At 39.2% G+C, this 27,516-nt stretch overlaps 1 protein-coding gene across 1 annotated transcript; it reads left to right on the top strand.

Annotated features, from left to right (window-relative positions):
• The first annotated feature begins 10,254 nt into the window (after positions 1-10,254).
• rad23b (RAD23 homolog B, nucleotide excision repair protein) lies at positions 10,255-26,510 on the top strand. The gene is made up of 10 exons (XM_036529337.1): positions 10,255-10,468; positions 14,947-15,028; positions 16,348-16,427; positions 18,110-18,309; positions 21,553-21,608; positions 22,397-22,524; positions 22,695-22,824; positions 22,985-23,112; positions 24,748-24,900; positions 25,497-26,510. The coding sequence occupies exons 1-10, from the start codon at positions 10,403-10,405 to the stop codon at positions 25,608-25,610; spliced, it is 1,137 nt and encodes a 378-aa protein (XP_036385230.1). The 5' UTR covers positions 10,255-10,402; the 3' UTR covers positions 25,611-26,510.
• Positions 26,511-27,516: the final 1,006 nt, after the last annotated feature.

Raw genomic sequence — 27,516 nt, 5'->3', positions numbered from 1 at the left:
TAAAAGCCTGTGTGATTTTAGGTCATAAATATCCTGTAGGGTTCAGCAAGCCAAAATATGTTCGTGCACAGGCAATGTTTGCCCATAATGTCACACCTGTTGAACACAGCCTCACTTTTTTGGTCAGAACCCAAAACTACCAGTATGTGCAAGCTGTGATCCATGTCAAACACAACCAGTTACCCTAGGGTGATTTAGGGTCATCATTGCAAAACATAGCTCAACAATTTCCTGTTTTTATCTGGAAAATGGGAACTAAACCATGGTTCATGGAGCACTCTAAGATTGTACAGCATTACTGTCAACTTAATAAATATTTTTCTATTAGGGGATTTAAAAAGTCATTCAAGAAGTGATTTAAATATCAGATACTGCATTTAGTGCATCAATTTTGCATCAATCTCAGTCATAGATGGTTCTAGTGTGAAGCCAGTTTGGTGTTATGTCAACAGTCTACTGTAGATATTACAAGGATTAACAACTGTGATGAAATATCCAAGGTGTTAGTATGGGAGTCACTGCACCCTGTATTCATTTTCTCTAATTAATAGTCAGATTAATGTCTATAGCAGCGTTTCTCAAACCTCTCATGGAGGACCCCTTGTCCTGCATGTTTTAGATTTCTCCCTGCTCCAACACAGCTGATTCAAATGAGCAACTCGTTATGAACTCCTGAAGCCACTTAATAACAAACTGATCATTTAAATCAGCTGTGTTGGAGCAGGGAGAGATCTAAAACATGCAGGACAAGGGGTCCTCCAGGAGAGGTTTGGGAAACGCTGGTCTATAGTACTCTTGTCTTCTTTTTGAAAAGGGGAAGTTTGTCTCTTGGGTTCTATGGAAAGTATTTAACTGACCTAAAACTGATCTTAGCTACGGTGTTCTGAGACAGTGCAATTGAGAAGATGTTACAGGGCTGTTAAAAGGAATATGATTCTGGAGATACAGAGACCCTTTAAAAGCAATTTTGTCAGAAAACATGCAATGAAACACATAGAAGGAGTTGCAGCTACCTCTCTCTCTCTCCAGGTTTTCCAACACCTGCAATCAACCCTCCACCCTGACAGTTCCACAAACTGAGGGAGCCCCGAACACTCATGTTTCAGAGGTGTACATGATTTCAAGTCCTTTCTTCTCTCTTTTTGCAAGTCCCTGGGAGACATCTCTAGTGTTTGATCACTTGTATTCATCGCTGTTTGTCTCCCCAGACTAGATGCAGGAAAGATGTTTGGTCTATGAAATACTCTGGTAAATTATAATGAATAGTCAGACTGGGGCCTCTGGAAAACAGCTGGTGTTATGTAGGTACTTTGTGTAAACAGAAAGAACTCTTCAAGAACACATTCTTTTTTTATGAATGTTTGCATTGTTCCTCCTTTTTCATTCATCTTTAGTAGTCATCAATTATACATTGATGCTCTTCCCACCATGACGACACCACCGATATCACTCTGAAGCATGGCGTGAAGTGAATGTCATCCTCTGACACATAGGCACACACATATGCTTACTGCAACCACCTTCCTTCTACACAACAAAGTTGCCTCCTCCTGACACTATCTGTATAAATCACAGGTGTGTCACAGGTTGGTGAGAGCAGAGCTATAAGTGTACCCTGGCTAACCTATCCACTCCTATCCCTGGAAGAGTGAAGCCAATTTGTTCCACCGATGTGGGTTCCAAGTCATTGTTGAGTCAAATTATCTGTCTGGTTTCAAACCCAGGCTGTAGAGCTCAGTCTGCATTTGGATCAAGTGCTTTTACTGACTGAGTCACTCTGGAGTCTAGAAGAATAGCCCTCTGTAATGGAAACATATTCCATTAGATGAATTTTCTATGTGCAATGCTAGCTTGATTCTTGTTATCACTGGTGGAGTTGTTTATTTACTACACTTAAGCTATACTGCTCTTTAGGTTAGTTTTGATTGTTTAGTCCTCTCACATTTCTGGAAAATAAAATCCACATCCACATGAGATTCAGACTAGTTTGTTTGAAACATATGCATTGGACCTCATTTGTATTAGAAAAACCAAGTTCCGTTCAGCAACAACTACGGGCAAAAAGCAAAAAAGTGGAACAGGAGATCTGTTGGAAAATCCCCCATTGCTAATTCAGCTGTGAGAAAATTCACTTATACAAAAACTGATGCAACAGTGTACAGCTGTCAACCTGGAAAGTCTGGAAGCTCAGCTGAATTCTAATGTGGTGTTACCATTGGTATATCATGTCACTCAGTGATCTTTGTAAGGCTACAACAGCTCCCCATCCCTCCAACCCACCCTCCCCTCAAAAATAAGCATTTTCTCTTCCAAGACAAGCATATTAAAGTCTAGTTCCCATTCTATACTAATTTGTTTTGGGTGGGGTTGGTGTACTGATGACATCAGTATATTCTGGTTTGAATCTCACCATGAATTTCTTGCTGTTCATGAATACATCGGCAACACAAACAACAATCCTTTTTCATCTGAACACTACATAAGAGTAACTAAAATATTTACATCTCCAGAAAACTTAAGTTCTTAGTCCTGATAGATTCCACTGATCTTGGCTAACAAATAGCCTTACACTTTGGACCATGATAAATTCTACAATGTATTTCCAATGTTAATGACTATCATATTGAACATAAATAAATCTCCGGGCATTCCTATACTACTATACTGTTAGAAAAAAATAAATCTTTGATGTTCAAGCATTCTTACATTAAGGCTAAATGTCTTCATGACAGATTTAAAAATGCTTTTAAATGGAACTGTGAAATCTGTAAAAAAAAAAAAAAAAAAAAATCCCATTATATGACAGATTTCAGATAAGTGTACACCTGAGAAAATAGGAAATGGCTTTACTCATTGTAAACCACTTCGAAATTTCAAATGCAGTGTTTACAATCACAACATATTATAACTATATAATTGCCTCAGCTGTATAAATGGATAAAATTGTAACCTTCTGTATGCATGTAAGTTGCACTGGATAAAAGTCTTCTAAATAACAATGAATAAATGAAAAAATGATATATAAAAAATTGTACAAGAGGGTATTCTGTTGTTTGAAGGTTAGCAAGTTCATTTGTATGCTCTTTTATAGGACAGATGAAGACAAAAAAGGGAGTTGCTGAAAATAAATATACAAATTGAACAGATCATGTTAACTGTTTAATTGTTAACATTATAAATTGGCTATTCCTGAACTCTTGCAGGAATGTCAGAGATGGGAATGATTACGCCATCCATTAAAGTTGGGGATAGCACCTTATTCAGTGTGAAACAATTTAGGAAATGCTGTTCCCAGGTCTGCGTGAGAAAGGAAACTGTTTCCCTTTTTTGTAACTCAACAGTGATTATTTTAATTTGAATGTAATTCTTTCAAGGTATAATTGGTTCATATGTAAAATAAAATGATAACGTGAACTTTATACTGTCTCCCTCCACCTCCAAGTAAGCAGAGTTTTACAGTGAGCCCTCAATATGTATTGAATGATACAGTACACAGCACCCTGAGAAAGGCTCTGCAGTAATGTACAGGCAGTGTGCTGTAGTTCTTGTTTGTTAATAAATAGAAGGCTTTAATATTCCTTCTGTCTTAAATGTTTGTACTTGTCTTTTGATGAAAAATATTTTGCAGACACTAAACACATTGTACTTAACATTAAACAATGAGTGTAAGCAACCACTGTATCATTTCAGTACATTTGCAGTAATGGAAAAGGTTATACTTGCTATATCTGCTGCTAATAAATTTGGTTTAGTATCTATCCTGCAGCCTATATGGTGAAATTACAAAACTATCTACAATAAGAAAACAAATGAATTGATCACATGTAAAAATGTACACATGCCTTATACTATTCTCTTAGAGCACAATTTGTGATAATCATTTTCCTGAAGATATAACACCTGCAGTACACCAAACAGTCTATTGTTTTGCCCCAAAAGCATTTTAGTTCTATACTTTGCTCCTTTTACATCATATTTTGACAAAGATGTCCTTCAGAGATATCACCTACGCTCGGCCCTTCTTCTTTCAATTTATTTCATCTTAATAGCTTTAATCTGCTCTGAATTACATCACCTCGTGTGTGATTGAGTCATCTTTTGAACCTGCGGGAAAGTCAGAGTATCACCTCAGCCTCTGTCTTTGAGGCAAACTATTTCACAAGTCTAACATCATCTTTAAAAATATCGTGAAGACGGTGAGGATAAGGAGTGAGCTCTGAAACCCTGCACTCCATACTTCAGAGAAGCCGATGTCAATCTCACAGCCCCAGAGACTGAGGAAAAGCCGTGGCTGAGCTATCCCAGGCATTGCTGAAGGAATGCTGTATAAGCAGCTGCAGTTTTCCACACTCGCCACAGGAGAGCAGATGGAGGAGCCGGAGCCAGGGGATGTCATCTCACTGAGTTTCTGCATAATATTGTACATTAGACCACTGTCCTGTGGGTAACTGGTCAACGATCTAATGCACCGGTCCACATCAAGGGCAGAACCCAGAACTTGGCTGTAAAATGGCGCTTGCAATGCAATTATATGGCATGTTTGCTACTTAACAAAAGAAAATATAATTATGCACTGATAAATATGCCTAGTTGTTACAGTGAATGAGAAAGAAATGACTCAGGAGTTAACCGTGCACATTCATTCCTCCTAAATTAACCACAAAAAATGTGGATACCTGGTTAGACACGCTATTTCAAGGAAAGCAATAAAATGGCAAGTTTTTTATGTTATTGTGTGATATGGCAAGTTGAATCATGGAGAGATGATACTGCTATTGTAAGTCAGCTATCATTTAGATGTTAATGTTCAGTGGGCTTTTGTTTGAGAATTTTAAAACATCTTCAGAATCCCACAAGGCTAGGAACAGTGTCATAATGGAATTATTAAAATGGATACATTATCTTATTTTGGACTGTGTTTTCAATTAAATCAATTTCATATTGCTTGGGGTAGCATGACTTGAGTACCATTTTATGATGAAAAATCATGTATTTAGCAGCTAGGTGATATTGTCTGTTTACAAGATGACTGATCCAGTTGTTTGCCTGCTGTGCAGGAAGCATCCCTTTTCTGCATGGAAAATGTGGCAATTCACCCTAAATGTCACAGGTAATAATGAACTGTTCCATGACGATGAAGAAAAAATCTATATTTTTGCTATCTTGATATGTTGTAATACATCTAAAGTTTAACACCATCTTTACCTTTCATGTTGTACACCTGTACATAGATCTGTATCAGCAAACAAATAAGTTATTACAGGCATGCAACATAAAGATGAAGATGGTGCAGTATATATCAGTCTGATGTCTGATACACATTGGAAGCAGTACCATTTAGAATGTTTTCTTTGGTGGAAGGTTAAACAAGTTCAAGTGGAAAGTGACCCTCTGCAACTCTAGGTTAAAATTTGCACTTGGTGCTGTGGTGAAAATGAGCCTGGCCGATTCTGGAGGTCAGACGCTCATCTCTCCACTGACGCTCTGAGATTCAGTGCCTGTTCACTGGGTCTGACCTGGGTCCCAGGCCACACACTAACACAACTGCCAGCGGCTACTCAATATACAAGCTAAGGTGCAAAATTCTCGCCACTGGGCCTGAAACTCCTGAATCTTTTATAGAGTGCCCTCACAGGGTCTATCTCTCCTGGATAATTCATTCATTTTTCCCCCTCTGATGTCCCAAAGGCATCAGAGGAGTTTGCAGGTTAAATTTAATTTTAAATGATGTGTGACAGGTGATGGGTATACTGCTTCTTTGTCACATGGCAACCTGACACAACGCACAGGTGCAGACCAGCTCCATAGGGATTGCAATATGCTACAGAAAATGTAAATTAAAAAGGCGTAGAATTTTTCTGCTCATATTCTTGAATTATGTCATGCTGAAGAAAAAGTGAAAAAGAACCTAACCAGTAAACACAACTGTAGAAAATTAACTTGGAAGTTGGTCTGTTTAAATGGCATGCCTGGCTAACTTTGATATTAAAAGAAGCTTTCAGCACTGCTAGTATTGTATTTCACTGAAAAACATTCCTCTAACCAAAACTGGTCCTGTTGTTCCAAACATTTCACCCATTTCAACCTGATGAACACACTTTTGCTTAATGGTGGATTCCACAGCATTGAAACCCATATCACACTTATTAGTATATATATCTTTTTTTAAAAAAAGGTGTTAGTTGAAATATTTTAATGATGATCAAAAATATGAATATTGTATGAGAAAGGTCCCATGGCACAGGGCAGAGGAGGTTAGAAAACGTATGAGCAAAGGAGGCTGAGAACCAGTGGCGCTGTTCCAGGCAGGACCCCCCATTGTTTGTGCATCTGTCGCCTTCTCATCACGATGTGTGCATTTGCATGAGCAGACCGAACTGTTGCATCCACAGCAACACAGAAAGGACCACTGGAGCTGACAGAGTTTTGGGGGGGGCAAAGAGGGACGCTTTTGTTCTCACCATCTTCTGATCCTATGTTTAATATGCAACTTTGTGGTTCCTCTCACATAGACCTCCTCCTTCAGGGAAGGCTTCAGTCTGCCAAGCTTTGGGCATCCACACGATCCCTTTCATTTCTCTATCTTTGTAGCTGGTTTCATTACTATTAGTTTTCATCTTTGGCTGTGATCTTTGGGGATGAAAGTCAAGCACTAAAAATAAAAAGATTTTAAAAAGCTCTTCTGTGGGGGGATGTGGCTGTTTGACAACACATTTGAATGACTGAGATGTTTATTTCAGAGGCATAGTTTTTCTCTGAAAGTCAAAGCATTTCCCAGCCATCTCCAGTCATCCAGATCATTGAGGAGACATTGTTAGTCATTACGCACAACACATATGCTTATGGGTACTCACATAAGTGTGAAGAAAGATATTGGGGTCACAAAAATGCATTCATAAAGTAAATATAGTAAAGACCAAATATAATTAAGTAAAATATAATTGCATCAATCAATTGCCATCAAACAACCAATCAATCAATATGTCAAATATTATTATACGCTTAGTAGCCAGGTGGAGATATTACAGATTTACAGAAATAGAGATGATCATGCATAACCAGATAGAATATGGAGGGTCCTGCAGGTTCTTCCTAAACAACACAAGACGAAGCTGCCTAAGCTCCTTCTCCATGCCCTGGTTCTATCCCGCTTGGACTATGTTAACATTCAGTCAGCCAGCCTCACTGCCTGTGCCACTAGACTCCTTCAAATCATTTAGAGTGCTCCCAAAATATACCATATCTCAGCTCTGCTTGTTTACGTTCTCTGGTTTACAATCACTGCACTACCTACTGGGCAGTCTAGGGCATGGCTCCTTCCTACCTTCAGTCCTTCATCAGACCTTCCATTTATGCATGTGCTCTCTACTCCACAACCTCTGGTCTTCTAGAAATTCTCCCCTCCGCAGCAGCAGTCAGACCTTTTTATTCACTTCAGATATGAGCACCTGCCAAATAAATTAATCACAAATAGTGACAACACTCACCACAGCTTTGTGTTTGTACACACGGATGTGTTTACAGTATTAAATATGCTACCTATCTTAAATTACAGAATTTTGTGGTATTAAAAGGTGATGGCAAGACTCATGTACCCTTACTACAACTGGAGGATAACTCAGCTTATTATAAACCCAGGATACCATTTCTAATGATCTTATTCTAATGAGGCTCCACAGCAACATGTATGGGAGTGAGGGCTAGGAGTTAATAATATTTAACATTGGACATTTCAGATGGAAGCAAATTTGATTTTTCAGGTGAGCTGATTAGGACTTATATTCTTGACAAATATATGCCATGTATCTCTAACATTTATGGAAGTGTAAAAATGTGAGAATCCCATTTAGGGGCAGTGGTTCTGCTAAACTACTTACTGCAAGAGAAATACTTTGGATGTCTTCCCTGAATGTGCTGTGTCCTCACTGACTTGATTATTTCAGTTTAAGAGTTTTTCTTTGAGGTGTATTCTGTGTAATTTGCTGCCATCTCAAATACTTGCCAATATCCAGTCTTAAATTTAGATCCCAAAATCTGACTGTTGAGCTCTGTAGTACAAATACTTGGTCAAAAATGTAGGTAATTTTGCAAAGATAATTGATGCTAATTACTGTTCATCTGTGAATAATGCGTTATTGCTAGTTACGTTCGTTTGATGATTTGCATATTGGGTACTAATTGCAAGATCATGTCAATGGAATGTGTGTCACATTGGAGTTGTATAGCTCTCCATATTTCTCTACACCTCGGATAAAATAGGAACAAAAACAAGATAGAAAAGAAACAATACACTTTGATTTATTTATTTGTTGTGCCAGGAATAGGGGTAGGCATGTCAGCAGGGGTTGCTTGTCTTATCACACCCTGTCATTTGTCAAGCATCTACAAGTTTCTCAGACGACATCATTCGAGTAGCATCTATCCTTCAATGAGCATCCATTGTAGTGTGCACCGTGACTAACAGTGTAAAAAATAGCCATTGGCTGCATGTGAGTGTACTGGACCATTGGATTCATCTCACCTTAGTCCTCCTGCACAAGTACATGGAAAGGGAAAGATGTCCACCAAATCACACTGCCAAATATCAAGCATTTTAACAAGCTATGTATGTTTGGCATGTGCATGTGTTTGTGTTGCCTACATCTCACACTGTAATGCTGTCCTCGGGTCTTACTTTTTATCTCCTTTCTTCCCTCACTTGCTTGTCAGACATGTGGCTGCTTGAGACATTAGCAATACATCACTAGAAGCATCCATGCACCTAAAAGTAGTTGGAACTCTGAATGGAATTGAGGTCTAAACCGTGATGTCCTTACTTCCACTTTTCCAATCTACTTTTTTCCTGGATGAGAAGATAAAGGGGGGCACAGAGAAGGTTTATTTGATTGTATCATTAGAGAAATAGTCTGTGCACTCTCCCACTAGTACAGCAATTATAGCCTAAGTGAGCCTGAGGAAGAGACTGTGAAAAGTGTTTTCCATTACTGTTACTTATCCTCATGACAATAAAGATACAAATTTCCAATGACATTGGAAGGTCTAATGTACTCATTATGATAGCGAACCAAGCTTTCAAATAGTGTGAAAATTCACTTGGAAGAGCACCTACTTTTCTTTTAAAACACTATGTCAAAATATTATATTGGAAACATAATAAAGTAATTCAACTGAAATGAATGAGCTTTGTGGGCAGCAGTTTCCATTTAAAATGACAAGCTGGGAATCAAGTAATCAAATGCATCCATGCCTTGACACTGTGTCCTGTAATCACCAACCTGAATGGTCTGAAGCACACTCAAACATTTTTTGAAAGCAGCAAAATGTAGGCAGTTTAAATCCAGATTTTGTTTTTTTTTTTTTTCAACTTCAAAGAGAGAAAAATTCAATGATAGAATAACGCCTCCAGCTAAATTGATGTATTACCTTGGATGTCAGTGTCCTTCTGCCTTTCGAATGAAATGTCCTTGTTACTTCTCTGTAAGATCTCATACTGCTAGTAACATAGTACCTGTCTTCACAGTGTGGAACTTGGTACATAATTTGTTCTTGTGTATTAATAAGGATTTAACAAACACAAATCAAGCATGGAACAGATGACTACTGAGAAACCAGATGAAGGTTGACTGGAAAAAACGTGGAGTTTTCATGAAAAATAAAACCACAAAAATACATTTTAAGGACCCACTTTAAACTCTGGCACTCCAGAGGTGAGTGCAAGCTCCGTCTCTTATTTTCAATAGGTATTTTGCATTCTATTCTTGCCCCTTTGTAGTCTGAGTATCATTCCACATGTAGTTTCAATTCAAGGCTTACAATATGATTCTTTTTGTTTGGTCAGGCCTAGCCATATCTGTTGCCAAAAACCTTGTGACATTCCCCAACCATGACCTTCTGTCCAGTCCCCGCCCCCCAGGGTCACTTTCCCCACTAAGCCAATAAGAATGGCTAAGACGATGAAAGGGGAGATGTATTCTGAGTTACTTCTGAGTAAACTCAACTGATTCCAAATATTTTATTACTTAATTAAGTTCCGGTTACTATCGACATTTCGGTTTTCACGTACAAGCCAAGCAACTTCAGTGTAAACTACACAAACGTTGCCATCTTTGTTTTATGTAGTATCTTTAAAGATGAGGCTTCTTCCCCCGGACGTTCGAGTCTTTTAACGTTCCGTAGTTTGCGCAGCCGCAGAAGCCGTCGGCGCTCAGCGCATGCGTATTCGCTAGGGCCAGGTTTGTTTACGCTCTAAAAAAAGCGCAGAGGAATGGCGGCGGCCAGCCTGTGATGAGCTAGCGAAAATAGCGAGGAAAGTACACACACAGCTAGCTACCCTTTTTAAAATAACTGCGGGAAGGCATAGTCCTAATACTTTAGTGAGCTAGAGCACTGGAAAGTCGACAAAATGCAGATCACTTTGAAAACCCTGCAACAGCAGACGTTTAAAATCGACATAGATGGAGAAGAGACGGTGAGAGCGGGTGGAAACACCAAGCATGGGTTGGAGGTGGTGCTAACGTTACTGATAGATTCCTTCGAGGAGGGTGGTAGCTAGCTTACCACTTTTAGAGGACAATAAGGTTATTATTTTCAGTCCAGTACTAGCAACCACCAGTAGAAACGTAACCGTTCTGACACACTAACTTTGTATTTCATGAACTGGAACCATAACTTAACTTGCTAACTATATTAGCAAGCTAACCTGAAAGTTAGCTAGTTAGCTAGCCAGCTCGTGAAAAGTAAAAGTAGCTGGGTAGCTTCTTAGCTAAGGGTGCTAGCTAGCTAATCGGTTGACGTTAGTAATAGTAGAAATTAAGACGATTGGTTATTTATTGCTAACTTGGCTCGCTACTTGGTAAGGTTAGCCTGCTAGCTTTCTTACCAATATAAGTAGCTAGCCACGTGAGCGAACCAAAACCGCAAGTTAGCTGGTTAGCTATCATGCAAAATTGTTGCATCATTCTGTAGTAGCAATGTTAAATTACCTAGATAGACTAAAGTTAGCCATCTTGCTCCGTTACGACCATATGTCATGGACTGTCGGGCTAATTAGTCTAGTTACATTAGGTGAGCTACTTATCTCCAAACGTTACGTTAACTGTACATTTGCTAGTTATCTAGTCAGACATCTAATATAATGCATTAAGCATTGTGTAAGTATATAGCTATCTGACATTTCATAATTCTGTTGTGAGTGAATCAAATGTGAAGATAGCGGTTTAACTAACTATAACTACCTAGTGGATCCACTGGATTATGTAGCATTAAGCAAGCTGACTAGTCGTGACCAGTGTAGTAGCTAGGTCTGACCTAGCTATCCAGCAAACTTGCTGCGATCTGCGGCTGATCAACTACTCCAGCATTACCACGATTGAAATATAAATAGTATAAATAAAACGTTATTTGCACTTTGACCAGAAGGTGGGTGTTTAGTTGTAGGTCTTTAGGTAGCCAGCTACTCGGGACGAATGTGATTATAACTAGCTAGCCAGTTCTTGTTGGCTAAGTTAGTTTGATGTTTTCAGCCAGCTACTTACCCTGATAACTCAACGAGCTCACGCTACCGTCATCTCCTGTAATGAACGAGTAAATCGGTGTCAAGATAGCAATGAGGTATCATTACTCAGCTAACTAGCTTGAACCTTGAACCTAACCTTTGTGTGCAGCCACGTGAAAATCTTTCGGTGTAAGAATGTCTAGTCTGAGTCGATGTCTACTCTATAGACGTGGTTAGCTGTCAGATGTTTGAGGGCATTTGTTGCCAGTTAGTCTAGTTATGTCTGAGCTGCTTAATCGAAACGAGGTAACATAACTAGCGTGCTGGTAGGCTGTGTAGTGTGAACCTCCAAGGGGACAGCACAGGAAGTGGCCTGCAAAAGCATGACTTGACTCGCATTGACGGTCTTTAGAGACCGCTTCAGGATTGGGAGTATGATGTTACAGAGTTAGTGTGTTGTAAGCCCGTGTGGGAGTGTTAAAAACTTTTGTTGAACATAAACCCAGAAATGTGTTTTTCAAGTCTTTCACTGCTTTGTGTTACAGTCGTCTGGCCTTTCACTGTGCTGCTTTCCTGATGGTCAGCACCAGCCAGGTGACTCAGCAGTAGAAACTGGTCATATTAATTGCTGCAATGGGAATCCTGCATTTTAATGATGCATGGACACATTCACAGCTGGTACCATTTTTAACACAACATGCAATTTGAAAGTTGAAGTTTTGTTTCACTGTAGTTTTTTCTGTTTGTAAATGTGGTAATCACTGGAATGACCAATGCGTAGATTAAGTGTATTTTGTACCCCATTCTCCATGACAAAATGTAATCACCTTTGGTCTTTCATACTGTCTTTATGGATGTGTTTCCGATATTCAAATCAAATGTTAGTGAGCAACCTACAAAAGTACTGAATGAAGTAGATAATTATACCTATATAAATAGGTAGCAAGGAAAGTACCCAGAGTTTGTAATTTGTTACCACAGTTAAATCTGTAACCATGATTTTGAGAAAGAAGTTCAATATGCACATGACTGAGGTAATATTCCAATATCACCTATTTGCACAGTGGATGATCATACATATTGTATAGGCCTATTCATCATTTGCTTAAATACTGTGAAAAATCTCTGTACCAGGCCTAAAAACCGTATTGATCAACCCTTGCTCACAAGCAGAAGTATCAGATTTACAACTTAAGTTGGTGCTTAGAAGGACCACTTCGGGGAAGAGGTTTTGTTTTGTTGTTTTAAAGATTTTTTTGTAACATGTTTTTCTAGAATGAAATTAGATTGTTCTTACATTCTCCAGAATCAATCACATTGATGTACCTCTCAGTGTTTGTGTGTAAGCAGTTTTGGATAAAAAAAAAAAAAAAATTTGCCGTGAGTTTTGGTCAGATGAGAAAATAATTATAGTCGGGCTTGAATTGATTAAATTTGGGCACCAAACTTTAAAAAAAAATATATATATATATATATATATATGTATACTATTACAAACCTGTTTTAAAGTGGGATAAGTGGCTGCATTCAGCATGTAGTTTTAGAAATGAGACCCCCTCTGGAATGACAAACAATTACAGGCAGTGACTCACTGTCCAGGAAATCTGGGCTGGTGCAGTGTGTACGATGGCACCAGTTGTCCCATCATAGAGCCCCATTCATGTGTCCCTGGCTCTGATTGGCTGCATGAGCCTTGTCCCTACAATCACAAGGGTATACACTTGTCGTGGTCTCTCAGCAAAGCCTGGGTCAGTTGGCTGACCCATGGCTTGCTTTGGCAGGCCTCTGCTGCAGCCATGCAGCTGCTGTTCTCTCTCTCTGCATGGCTCAGCCTTTGTGAGGTCACACCTAGACAAGGAAGTCCCAGTAAAGATTCTTTACAGTCTCTCTGTGGATGAGTGACACCCATATCCAAGTCTTAAGTTTCTACAGTGTATGTACAGTTATCAGTACCGCATGGTCTGTGCCCATCATGTTTCTTACTTTACAGCAGTCTTACTTACATTTTGGCTATTTCAGCTGATCATTTCATCTGCATCTGTCAAACCTGGTGCAACACAAGGAACTAACCTGCTAACAGACCACATCACACCTATTTTTGAAATGATTGCCTTTGAATTGTGCCTACCTTATGCATAGTTTTATTGTTAAACATTTGATTAAGGGGTTCTCAAGAGGCTCATTTGGAAAAGGCACTTCTATAAACAAAACATTCACTATTTTAAAGTTGCACTATGTCATTAGCAGGCTAATGTTAGGAGTGTGCAGCAGGGAGATTATATGTCCTTGTCCTGCAAGGGTAGGTTGGGCATAGGTGCCCATAAGCTGCTGTCAGAGATACACTGATCCTCCAACTGACACTGGTTATCCTGTAGTGCACTACGGGAATTGTAGCTAGTGAAACTGCTACAGGCCCCGTAATGCACTACAGTAGAATCATAGGATGGGAGTATCATAGGATTGCAGGATTTACTTCATGGCCCTTTGTGTGACTGCAGCATGTGCCTGTTGAGGCAAGCCTTATGTCCAGCTGGTAATTCAAAAAATTGGGGAGGGGGAGTTGGGGGCCCTTGATGACAAAACTGTTGCAAGTACTATTGCTATGTGGAACATCCAACAGATGGGGACATAATTTTCCTGCTTCCTTTATGATTTAAGTTCAGCAGCTTGTTGAGTCACACAGATTGGTGAAGGATGTAATCATTGTGAAGTTCAGATACCCTGGCAGTGAAACTATCCATGCAGCTAATTATTATCCCCATGACAGTTGGAAGTCATATTTTGTCCTTGGGGATGTGTGAAGTTGCATGTAGCCAGACAAATGACTTAACAGTGAGCTAACAGAGGACAGGTATGCATATGTTTTTTATAACCTGTTAGGAATAGTTATTTAAATGTGTGCATTGCCTTGCAGCCACTTAACTGTGACTTAATTTGCATTCAGTAAATATTTTTGTAGAAGTGGTTTACTAAAGGTATTAGTGCCTACTTTCTTCAGTGTGTTTTATTTTAAACTCATCTATCTTGGGGCTGTGCTATATTTTAGTGTTTATCATCTCAAAAATCACAAAAGAAGAAAACAATTACTGAGCATTTTTCAAGAAGCACTGAGCTGACAAACATTCAGAATTGAATGCTGTTGATTTGTATATTATCTGTTCAAGCTGGGCAATTATTTGTACGCTTATTTTTGAACAGAATCCTCTTTTTATGAAGTCAGTGGTAATGTATTTTTTTAAATACTTCTTTTTGAAAACAAACTGAAAGAATCGAGTGACATCATAAGGAATTAGCGTTTCTGAGATGCTGGCAGGAGTGGGTGTGCAGTGTGCTCTGCATAAGAATTAGTGTGCAGTAACACTAATGTACTAGTTATTGTATGCCAAGAAACTTAATGTCACACGCCTGTCACTCTTCATTTAATCAGTTTTTTTGTGCATCATTTTTAATAGGTAAAGGCGCTGAAGGAAAAAATTGAGAATGAGAAAGGAAAGGATGGTTTTCCTGTGGCAGGACAAAAACTGATATATGCAGGTATGTTTCTTCTTTTCTTAAATTTCCTCCCTAAACTGACATTTTTTAAATGAAAAGAGCACAAACTGTTCTCAAAAGATGGTGTGATGTATCCACCTTTACCCATCTTTTGGTGGATACATTGGGAGTCCTAACTACCTCTAATTAAAGCATTTCTCTGGTTTAAAGTAGTCCTATCTTTCGGTGGACTTGCATGGCAGTTGCTTATAATTGAAATGATTTCAGTATGCTGGTTGCAATTTGTATGGTGCTTTGATTGATCTGTGGTGCTCTTCTCTGATATGACATCTCTGATGTTCTCATATGTCTCTCTATTCCAAGGGTGCCAGTAAGTAAAGAAAGCAAGCAACGTCCTTCTGTCCTTCTGCGTTTTGGTGTCACCAGTTTATCCCAGACATTTAAGAGTTGCCAGACTTGATCAGGAGGATTGGCAGGAGTAGGAGGAATTTGAAATGGACAGCATTGTGAAAAGGCCATTTTAGGATCTAGAATTCGATGTGACAGGAACCATTGTTGTAGATACCAGACATTTATCAGTTGTCACTGTTCCAACAGATGACTAACAGTGGGCTTTGTAGTTGTCATACTGAATATTCTGGGTCCTACCAACCAAAAACTAACATCAGTCAGGCATCCTCCCAAGGAAACCCATAATTTCAATGTGCAGAACTGCTTTTTGGCAATAAAGTGCACCTTGGCCTGCTTGTACTCTCTTTGGCAGGGAGAGTTTGAGCTAGACACCAGTGATCGGGCTTTGCAACGGTTCGGGAAGTTGCATGCAAATTTGTGTGTGCTTGTGCTGGTGTCAATGCAAACTTGTTAAATTTAAGTGACATATCGAGACCTGGCTTATAAAGACTTTGGCAGTCATTAAATATTATCGGGCATTTACTCCACCCTGATCTAGCAATACCTTTATGCGATGAAAGCCCCCCCCCCTCCCCCAAATAATTGCAAAGCTTATTTCAATTGCTTAAGTATTTAAGGTACCTAGTTGTTCTCCACTTTAAGATCAGATTGCTAGTCAAACCACATGATAAATGATTTGCTTCCATTCAATTTGAATATTTTTCTGTGCGTTTTACAAAACTGAAGCACCCTTAAATATTTTGGGAGCAGTTGGGTAGGTATGGCGCATTTCAACTGTTCTGGCAGTTCATTTATTATCCTCAAAATTTCTAGACCTTGGTACTGGCTGTGACATTTTTATTTATTTGGGTCCAGACATCTTCCTGTGCAGCTCATGGGAATATTTATGGCTCACAGAAAATGTCCTCTGCACCTATTGATAAATCACATTTCCTTCTTTTGTGTTTCAGGCAAAATCCTTAATGATGATACTGCACTCAAGGAGTACAAGATTGACGAGAAGAACTTTGTGGTTGTCATGGTGGCAAAGGTGACAATGATAAAAATTTGATCTAACACAAGCTAGTCTTCATTATCTGGATTTACCAGCTAAGAGAGTAGATTGGTGTCTACTTTTAGCACATCCAGGCCAGTGATTCTGTCTAGTGCCCGGTCTGTACTGATGTAAGAAAATGAGCTCATTTGCTGTAAAATTCTACATCCAACAGCCAGAAAGAGAACATTTCTTCAGTATTTCTTTTCATGGAGCAAACCAAACTCTGCACTATCAGTTAAAACAAACCGTTGCTCCAAACACCCTGTATCTAAAGTGTCCTGTACAAAAATATATTGTAATCACCTAGGCAGCTTAATTTCCTCTTGTTGCTTTATTGACATTATTTTGTGTGTGTGTGTGTGTGTGTGTGTGTGTGTGTGTTAGCTAAGCTAGTACTCTGCTACCTCTTCTCTGATTCATTTGTTGTATTGACAAAAATATTCAAGCAGCCTCCAGCACAATAGCTGTAGGCGAATGGACGGCTTTGCACGGATTGAGCTAGATTGGTCCTTAGCTATCCCTGTCACTCAACCTAGTCACGAGTGTCGTTTTCCCTGGTCCTATATCAGAAAGACCAATTATGTGAATAACAATGTACAGGAACCCTTGCTACACTACCGTTTCAATGAAACATTTGTAATAGTTATGCACCATTTAATTCAATAGGTACTGGGGATGTGATGACTATAAATAAAGCTCTAGTAAAACATTTTTACTAGAAGGCTACTATTCAAAAATGTGTAAAAATTTGAAACAAATAGTGATGTCAGATAGAATATACAAAACCTTCAGTGTTACTTTAATCAGAACTGTCTGGCTTAAAAACTGTTATATCGGGTTATTAACAGTAAAAATGCCCTTGTGTTCAGTGGCCATGAGACAAGGTGTTCACACATTAAGCTTCAAATGAATTGTTGCCTCCATGTTTTTGCCAAGTATTGCAGAATGTATCTTACTGAGAACTGTACCAACCAAAGCACTAAAAAGCTCACATAATACCCAGCCGGCTAATTTAGTTTGAATCATTTATATTGGCTGACTTACTAGCTGAGATGTGATCACTTAGGTGCCCGTTGACCATAACCGATGGTCTTAATTACTTTCCCCTTTTCATTAGAGTGGAGGTCGAGTAGGTAGATGAGATGCGTCTCAGCAGAGAGCTTGTTATTATGGAAAATATCCCATATTGTATGTCATTGAGACAGTGCCCAGAGTCTCACTCCCACTGAGGGGAGATGTTAACAATTGCGGTTGTAGCTGCCCAGACATCATCTCTTAGCACGTAATAATTTGTGTTTGTAACAGTTCCCATGATCTGAGGCCATATACCTGTGCCGTTACATTTGTCAGCCCAGTTTGAGACACTGTTGGTGACACTACAGAAGGTGCTAGTTCATGGGTACTGCAATTATGCAAGTTCCCGTAGGGGCTTTCAAAAAATGGTTTTATATTCATTGAAATATGATTTGTTTTGCACCTGGGAATGGTGAAGGCGGGGGTGGGCATGTGAGAATTTTTTCCACAACGGCAGGAAATTAAGGTCTGTCAACAGACAGACTTCTTTTTTGATGTTTAAATAGAGAAATGTTAGTGGTGACGGAGGTTTGTCAAGATTAATGCACTGTTTATTGGGGCTGTAAATCACTATCACTCTGTTCCACGTCTCTGCTTTGCAGCCTAAAGCGGCGCCATCAGCTGCCCAGTCTTCCCCTGCTGTGTCGACCACAACCCCAGCCCCACCCAGCACTACAGCCCCCTCGCCTGCCCCTGCCGCCTCCACCACCTCTGAGACCACACCTGAGAGTACTAGCAAAGACGACAAGCCCAGTGAGGGGAAACCTCCCACCAGCACAGATCCTGCCTCCTCTCCTGATAGGTACTGCAGTGTCCTTGGCCCACCGCTCTCTGACACAGCAACAAGTGCATCTCACAGTGTTCATTCCCTTAAATTGTAATCAGAATTTTTTGGAATTGATTTTCTCAGTCCAGTGTCTAGCAGAGCTGAGTCTGGCATTTTTAAAGGGCACAGAGTCTCCAGGATTGGTGAGGATGAAAACATGTTGTGGAAGTGTCTATAATTGCATTCTGTTCAGTGGAAATGCAGTGGTTGACCTCAGGTAACGTCTTGATCATGGTAACCTTAATACAGAGGAATATCACCCATCAGTATCAACATGAGTGTGCATCAGTCAGGGAAAGAAGAGATTAAGAAGTTAGTCTTTCTAAAGGAGAAGAGGCAGGTAAGAGTTGAACTGCTTTGCTAGCCCCTACATCAATTTCTTTTATAAGTGGATGTAAATTGAATAAGTTGAACCAAAGGTGTACTGGTGAGTAAAATGTGTGCGCTCATTGATTTCATACAGCTGAAGAGTCCTTTTGTAAAATCCAGCATATAAAGAAACCAATTTGAAAAAACTCATTGACTATTTGCATTGCAGTAAATAGTAATACATGAAATAATCCAGTTAATTTTTGGTAAAAAAAAAAATGGGTCAGGTCTCACCCTTCAGTGATCTTTTCTGAAACTGAACAGGGTTTTTTTTTTTAACTGATTTGATTTACAGTTCCATTAGAAATTCTGTGATAATATGGCCACTGTAATTATTAGAAGGCACAGAACTGTCCACAAAGTAGCTGTAGTATTTGTCTTATAAACTGTGAATTTACAGCATCTGGTATTAAGTAGTGTATGAAACATGATAATCCTCTTGAGATCTGTCAGGATTATTTATGGTTATGATTTCCAAAAAAATATACTGTATTGCTGGGATATTCCATCTCAAATCGGCAAATATTTGCAGGACCTTATGTACCTTATCAATTATTTTCTGCAGATTATTCTTAGTATTCCTTAGTTCATTGAAATGAACAAATGAAAGAAATGTGCGTTAATGAAGACTGAAGTTCACTAGGAAGGAATCTTGTAATGACGATTAAATTTGGCGCATAGGGACAGCATACAAATTGTTTTGAAATGTCAAAGTTGTTTAGATGCAAGGAATATGGCCACAAGCTTTATTTCTCTAACTAGAAATGCCCAAACATGTTTTTTTTCTTATAATACTAATTCTAATACTTTTTTTTCTTATTTTAGGTTGATTTGTAGATGTGGATATTTAGTTGTATGTGAGGGCTCAATGTCCATGGTAACTGCAGTAAAAAAAGTCAGGCTTTTCTGTATGTTATGTCCTATGGTGTTAGAATCTGGACATACAGAAATGGTGACCAAAATATGAGTGTAAAGTGAAACAGGTTTATCTCAAAAACCTCTTGGAAAACAGAGCATAAACATAAGACTTGCTCATCACTGAATGAAAATTTTCTCATATTGCTGATTGAATCTTAGACCACAGTGCATGAGGCATTAGTTTCAGATGGAATGACCCAGCTTCGTTGATGTTACTTACAAACTTACTATAATATGTCTGTGTACATACACTAAGATAAGTAAATTAGCTTTTCAGTTTTATATCTTTATTAGGAGAATATTTTAACATTCTCCACACAACACATGCACACTGTTGCTAAGTGGGTGCTTAGCCATCCAAACAGCAGTAGATTCTCAAGTCTCTCTTAGGTAATTAGGTATTTAGAATATTGTGGTGGCATCTAACAATTATTAATACTGCATAATGGCATTTTAGCTGAAAAAACATGCTAACTTGCTTGTACTAATCCGTGGTGCTGTTTTTCATGGATCTGACTCTAAATAGTCCTCTAAACTTACACATTTCTTTGTGTTTAGCATTTTGTATTTTTCACAGTCGGTAGCTAGACAGCTGCATTGTCCCATATTTAGCAAAGTTGTAGCAGGCTAGCTAGGTATTGTGTAATTCTGTAAACAATTTCTAAATGACAGTTTACCTTGCGTGCCACCTAGCTATCTTCTTAAACTGATAACTAGCTAGCTAGCTGGGAAGGTGTTACTATGAGTTCATTCATGGGAATTGCTTGTTGCTATAAAGCTGCTTAAGCTAGTTAAATGCCAGCACAAAGTAGATGTATCAGGGAAGAAATCCTTGGCAACACACAAAAACAGCTCTTCGCAGGCCTGTTTTCGTGGCATATATACAGCTACAATATGTCATACATTAGTCAAAAGTCGTATGAACTAGAATTGTACTGGGTGCAGTGTGCTACCAAGGCAGGCAGTATAGAAGGAGCAGTCATAGCTACCTTGCTGGTTATCTGGCTAAAGAGGAATATTAATTACCTGGTTGACGTGTGTTTAGGTGATAGATGCAATACAAACACTTGTAACCTAAACAGCACATTTGCTCCTGGGGAAGAACAGAAGGGCCTCCAGCATAGAGTACTTTATGCAGTGCTGTAGAAGGACATCTCTTAAAGTTCGAATCCATGAAAGAGATTTGTGTCTTAATCCACATTAAAGCTAGTGAGCATATTTAATGGCGTGCTTCAGCTAGCACAGTACTTTGCCATCCTTGTAACACCAGAGTCTACTACTATATACATGCCTGTGCTGCATAAATAAATTGAATAACGGAGTATTGAATCACTTAGTATTGAAATATGACCTAATGCCTTCCTTATTGTACTGAACATTTTCCTTTTATTTATTAATTTATTTTTTGTGTGTCATTGTTCCTGGAAAAAAAATTCAAATGAATTGTCAGCTGGTTTTATCAGTTTTGAATCTTCCGTCACTTTTGCAGTTATCTACACAAGCAGCCTTTCTGAATGCCTTTAGATGAGGTTAATTAAGGGTTGCGAGAACATTTTTGGCAGGCTTATCTGAGAGAAGGGTGCCAAGACGTAGGGGAACAGATGGTATGAAGGTTACATTAACTCTGACTTGAAAGCATTAAGAGGTTCTGTCACTGGGGTGGAATTTAGAGCTTCCTCTTCCCTCTGTGGGTAGTATGCTTCACCCCCCACCCTCAGGCATCATGGGTTTGTGTTTGAATTCACTCCAGCAAAACAACTCCCAAGTTGCACATTAGTAGGTCATTGGTTCATTTTTGACAGTGCTTGGCTACCTCAGTGTCTGAGATGACAAGTATGAAAGGGGCCCATCCTTTTAATTAATAGTTTTTTTTCATTTATTGTTGCATTCTGTAGTCACAATGCATTATCACAGGTTTCCATTTCTTTGCAGTTCTTCAGGTCCTTTGCCAAATGTGAACATTTTTGAAGAGGCCACCTCTGCTCTTGGTAATTTTTAAATTTTGCTCTTTGAAATAAAATATAATTGGAATTACTTGCCCATGATGGAAATGAGCTTGTCAAATTATTGGTTCAGGAATGAGAAACATTTTTTCTCATTTTCTAATATAATTTGAACATTATAGTGGTAAAACAGTATTTATAATGAAAGGCTGGTTGAAATTGTTTTTAATTTTGTATCAGCCCAATAATTTTCCTCTCTACCTAAAAGGAAATTGCAGCTAAAATGGTTTAAAAACAGAACTTTGAAGGAAGCACTTGATTTATGTAAGTTTTTTGTGATAGCATGTTCAGTTGTCTGAAATGTTACATGGTAATTTATCTTTGACTTTTTCTTGAAAGTGTTTTGCAAAAAAAAAAAAAAACCACAGCTGTTACTACTGTTCATATGGTTAACTTTAACTTCACAAAGTGTTAGCTTGAAAAGATGGTTGATTTTATCTCATGTCTTTCACATGTTTTTCCTACAATTAATGTTTACTTTGCCGCATTGGCATGTTCGTACTATTCTGTAATTTCTTCTGTATCTATCCAGTATTATACACTAGGCATTTGCAGCTCTGAGTAATATAGTGTAGGAGATTCAGAATAAGGCAGCGTTTCAACTGTCTAGTGCATAATACTGGGGAACTATGGAAAAGCAAAGATAGAGTAACAGGCAGGTGTGGTACAGGAAATATTACTTGATGGAAAAACATGAGTATGACTTGAAGTAGAAATGTATATCACTGTGGGTGAGAAATATGACTTGTGACTGAATTCTGCTTGCTTTCCAGTGACAGGCCAGTCATATGAGAACATGGTGACAGAGATCATGTTGATGGGTTATGAGAGAGAGCAGGTAGTGGCAGCTCTGAGGGCCAGCTTCAACAATCCAGACAGAGCAGTGGAGTACCTGCTGACGGTGAGCACCCCAACTGCACCTTTACCTGTCTGTCCAAATATATTCCCACCACACGAGTGACCTGAAGCAGGTTAACGACGCCTGTCCTTCTATCCAGCAGAAATGTGTGTGAATGTGTTTTCTCCTCCTTGTGTTGAGTGTATCTTATAGCTTGCTCTTCTCTTCCCCAGGGTCTTCCAGTGGAGGAGAGCCATGCCAACCCAGTGGTGCCCCCCTCAGGGGGAACTCCAGCTGGAGCCACAGGGTCTGTGTCCTCGCCCTCCAGTGCCACCCCAACACAACCCATCAGCGCCTCGGGGGGTGAGTGTCTCCCAAAATCTTGCAGTCCAATAAGGGTTCATATGTGTATCACTTCCAGCGCCTCGACCATGGATGCATAAACACTCCAGCCAGTTAGGGAAAGGCTTTCCAAAAGTTGTACTCCAGTCACATGTTTCTTTTTTTTTTCTGTGTATCCCAGCCAACCCCCTGGAGTTCCTGAGGAACCAGCCTCAGTTCCAGCAGATGAGACAGATCATCCAGCAGAACCCCTCTCTGCTACCTGCCTTACTACAGCAAATTGGGAGGGAGAATCCCCAGCTGTTGCAGGTACTGAGAACACTCAGTCATTTGTCTACACACAGAAAATATTGAGTTGAATTCACACGTGAACATGTGTTTTTGTTTTTCTTAGTGTTCACTTGGTTAAAGGTGGAACATAATGTAATAAATTCAGATAGATAATAGATTTCTGACTGTCTTAACTGGGTGGTTGTGTCTGGGATCCATCTGACTCCTTTTGCTTGTGTGCTTTTCATGTATGTTCTAAGCTAGTTCCCTGGTCAGTCCCTAGTATTATAAATGCTAGTATTGTTTCTGAGTGTAGTATCTGAATCTTCTAAATTAGATCTTGATATAAATTATATTTATTTCTCAGATATCACCCTAAAGTGTATACTTCACCCTAGCTCATCAACCATATGGCTGACTGCAGCATTCAGTGTATTTATTATGAATTATAATTACACATATAGAGACAGGGGAACGTAGGTTGTAGGCACTAATCATATACCCCGTTCAACTCCCAAAATGGAACAGTGCCTTAGAAGACAGCAGACAGGGGTAGGTGTGAAAGCAAAAATAGTTAACATATGGCTGTTGGTAGACTGTGCTGGCTTTTCAGGACTGCTGGAATAGGTGATCCCTGCTGTGTCTTTCTGTTCTCCTCTCAGCATTTGGTTTCTTTCTTATTTTGGAGCAGTACATTAAATTATGTCAAGCATTCAGGAACCTTCACTCTGTGTTCCCATGAACCCCTGGAGGAGGTGGTGTTTAGTTGAAGTAATCTTTCACTGTATTATTGATGTAAGTCAGTGATGTACAATATTTGTCTAGTTACCTATCAGCTTGTCAAAGCAGGAGCAAATGCGCAAATGCAGAAATAAGAAAGTATGCAGGGAATTTAGATTTCGGTATTTATTTTTCTTGATTTAATTGTCAAGTTTCACCCATATGATATGTTTCCTAGGAGACCTGGGTAGCCAGCTTAAGTAGCTTTTAAGACAAAACAATTTGCTGGATAAGTAATATCAAGTAATAAAGGTAAAAAAATGCTACTGGAATCAACTGCAAAGCTAGTTAGATAGCAGACAAGCTGATGATTGTGACTGCTGCATCATAACCCATTCATAAAATGATTATTTAATCAGAAAGAGTGTGTTGTAAACTGATGCTCAGTGTCACTATGTGTTCATTTCTCCTTAGTTTATATAGTAGCCAGCTCACTGCTCATTAAAGAGTCTTACAGAAGGATTTTGGAACAACTGTCAGCTCGTATCTTCCAAAGATCAAGGCTGGGAAGCAGGTCCAAAGTCTTATGAAAGGCTTCCGTTAGAAGCAGTGTCATTACTACCGTTTTCCAGCTTGCTTTTTATCAGCAAGAGTGATGAAAGAGTTTCTTAAAACCCTTGTGTTTAAGAGATGGCGAGGCTAGGCAGAATCCCAATTGCTGTGTATTCATCTCAGTCATCCTGTAGCATACCAGAAAGTGGCTGGAAAGTCTATACACTGAGACCCTGCATTGCCAAGCACTGTATTTTTGTTGTATGGAAAGCAGGCTGTTGCTTTCAAATTGTCTCACCGAGTTTAACCTCCAGCCTGTTTTCCCGCAGGTCTCTATAAAAAAAATGGCTGCAAGGTTTGATTATTTGGAACACTAAAAATTTCCCTCTGTCCTCCCACCAGCAAATCAGCAGTCATCAGGAGCAGTTCATCCAGATGCTGAATGAGCCTGTGCAGGAGGCAGGTCAGGGAGGTGGGGGAGGCATGGCGGAGGCTGGTGGTGGACCCATGAACTACATCCAGGTCACACCCCAAGAGAAGGAAGCCATCGAAAGGGTAAGCACTGTGGATTATGGAACGTAGCTGAAAAGAGTTCACTTTGTCACACTGCCTTTTTGGTCAGCCTGGTCAACTATTGCTTTGTTTTCTGACCCTCCAGGTTTAAATCTGAACTGTTTTCTCAATTGACTGCATAACCAACTGATGTCCATAGAACCCTGTTGTTAAGTTGTTGGTAGTCTTGGTCAAGTGGTGCTGTTTAAATGTTGCTGGGGGTTGTGACACAAAAAAAACTTTTGTTTTCTAATCCATTCTGGCTCTGCACAATCACAGGACAGCATTTTTGGTGCCAGTTAATAATTATGAAGCTCAAAAATGCTGTCATTTTAAACCTCCATGTTACCAGTTCAATACCATTTAGAGGTAGTCTTGCATGAACATCTCTGATGTAGTCATATAAAATCTCCTCTGGTGCTTTTTTTGTCATTGTTTTTTGCCTGCTTGTATTTGTCACCTGAAAAAATAGGCTGGCTAAGTTCAAAACTGCCCTGATTCAGTGAGTCAAGTGTGTTTATATTGATAGGTGGAAGTCACCTAAAAGAATGTTAACAATGTGACAAGTCTAACCTGTGTTCTTTCTCTACTTCTTTCAGCTAAAAGCACTAGGATTCCCTGAAGGACTTGTCATACAGGCCTACTTTGCCTGTGAGAAGAACGAAAATTTGGCGGCCAACTTCCTTTTACAACAGAACTTTGATGATGATTAAAGGGAGCCATGGAAATTTTGCTCAACTTTTTTGTCCTTTTTTTGATTTATCATTTTGGTTTGAAATGGGCCTTTGATTTTTCTAGATTTTACTTCAATGTATAATCTTGGTAACACTGGATCAACATCTATGTGCAAGAAAGGAACCGTTTCTATTGCGTTTTCATATAGCAGGGATGAACATGATTATTTTCTCCACATCAGAATTAATGCTGATTTGAAGGGTTTATCACCAAGTAAGCGTTTCTCAGTTTTTAAATTCATACATAAATGTCCCTGTTTATTTTTCTTGTTTTTGGTTAAACAGTATAGGCTTACCGGTTCTGTTTGCTGCAATTTTAATAACAGCAATGATGTTAAAGATTTTACTTCAACGTATAATCTTGGTAACACTGGATCAACATCTATGTGCAAGAAAGGAACCATTTCTGAACACATCTGTTGCTTTTTCGTATAGCAGGGATGAACATGATTTTCTCCACATCAGAATGAATGCTGATTTGAAGGGTTTATCACCAAATAAGTGTTTTGTCTCGGTTTTTGAATCCATACGTAAATGTTCCTGTTTATTTTTCTTGTTTTTGGTTAAACAGTATAGGCTTACCAGTTCTGTTTGCTGCAATTTTAATAACAGCAATGATGTTAAAGCAAAAACTTTTTTTCTTAATCACAATTATCCTTTTCATTAATCTCAAAGGAATTGGCTCAAAGTGTACTGCATGCAATACGTTCGGTTTACATGTTTGAGGGGAGTTGTACAGAAATGAACTATTGCCATAATTCATGGAGACTGAATTGCAGTTCCTTCTAGTGTTATCAAAAATTAAAGGTATGTAAATGACTTGTAGTAGGTATTAGTATTTACAGTTCCTGTTACTACAATTTACTGTCATTTTTACAGAGAAATAAACTTTTGAAAGTTCAAAATTTGACTTTTTTTTGTTTTTTGGAAGAATGAGGATAGTTTTGCCATTTCTCTTATCTGCATCAGTTTGTCTGACACTATCTAGTTGTTTTTGTATGTATGGGCATTGGGTTCTTTGCTTTCTTCAAAGCCCTGCGGTCTGCAATCACAGAAGCACTACAACTGCACTCAAAAAGATGAGATGGGACTGTGTGGTCACAGTGAGTGTGTGGTGGATATATGAAGAAACCTCTGCATGTCCTAATGGCCCCCACTAAGCTTGCAACATTAATTCCCTCCCCTCACTCATAATCACTTCATCAAGCAGTCACACAGGATCCATTACTCAAATCACATCTCTGAAGATTTTAATTTTTTTTCCAGGATGCATCTGTGGTTTCAACTATGCCACAATAGACCTTTTTATTAGACCTTTTTGAAATTGCTCTCTTTAGTTCTCTGGTCTGTGGTTGTCCTTGAGTAAAGAAACCAATGTGAAAACCAAAATGTATTCATTCCTTTTGAAGTCAGGGCAGCACTGGGTGAATGGCAGTCATAGCTTTGCACTCAGCAGTGCATTTTCATAGCTATGCAGTGTTAAAGGTACCCCCACTGCACTGTGGGTGACATCATGTGGGGCAGCACAGAATAACTGCAGATCCCATGCACACACTGCTCCACTTTTCCCATCTCCTGTCTGATAGACCCTCCCAGCCACATATAAAACCATGAAGACACAGTGTGGAGGTTTGCTGTTGTAATTACATGGAAAACTCAGCAGCCCCCTCCCCTCCATGCCTTCCCACAGTACCACAGTATTCTCTTCTGTGTGAAGTAGATTGCACTTGTGTCTGGTGAATATAAAGTTAGTGCAATATGGTGTTTGACCACATGGTGGCAAGAGAGCTGTCAAGAACAGCATAGCAGGTGAAATGGGGTCAGCATTTTCACTTCACCCAAATGATCAATAGAAGATCACCTTGCCTCAAGCCTATCCCAGTCC

Source organism: Megalops cyprinoides, chromosome 5, assembly GCF_013368585.1.
Source record: "Megalops cyprinoides isolate fMegCyp1 chromosome 5, fMegCyp1.pri, whole genome shotgun sequence".
Lineage (NCBI taxonomy): Eukaryota > Metazoa > Chordata > Actinopteri > Elopiformes > Megalopidae > Megalops > Megalops cyprinoides.
The sequence above is the reverse complement of the archived record's forward strand: the minus strand, read 5'-3'. Positions and strand labels throughout refer to the sequence as shown.

Bases quoted from the DNA above. Each gene is read 5' to 3' on its own strand.
- rad23b (XM_036529337.1), top strand. From the start codon at position 10,403: ATGCAGATCACTTTGAAAACCCTGCAACAGCAGACGTTTAAAATCGAC. The intron at 15,029-16,347 runs GTATGTTTCTTC...TTTGTGTTTCAG, and splicing joins ACAAAAACTGATATATGCAG to GCAAAATCCTTAATGATGAT. The intron at 18,310-21,552 runs GTACTGCAGTGT...ATTTCTTTGCAG, and splicing joins CCTGCCTCCTCTCCTGATAG to TTCTTCAGGTCCTTTGCCAA.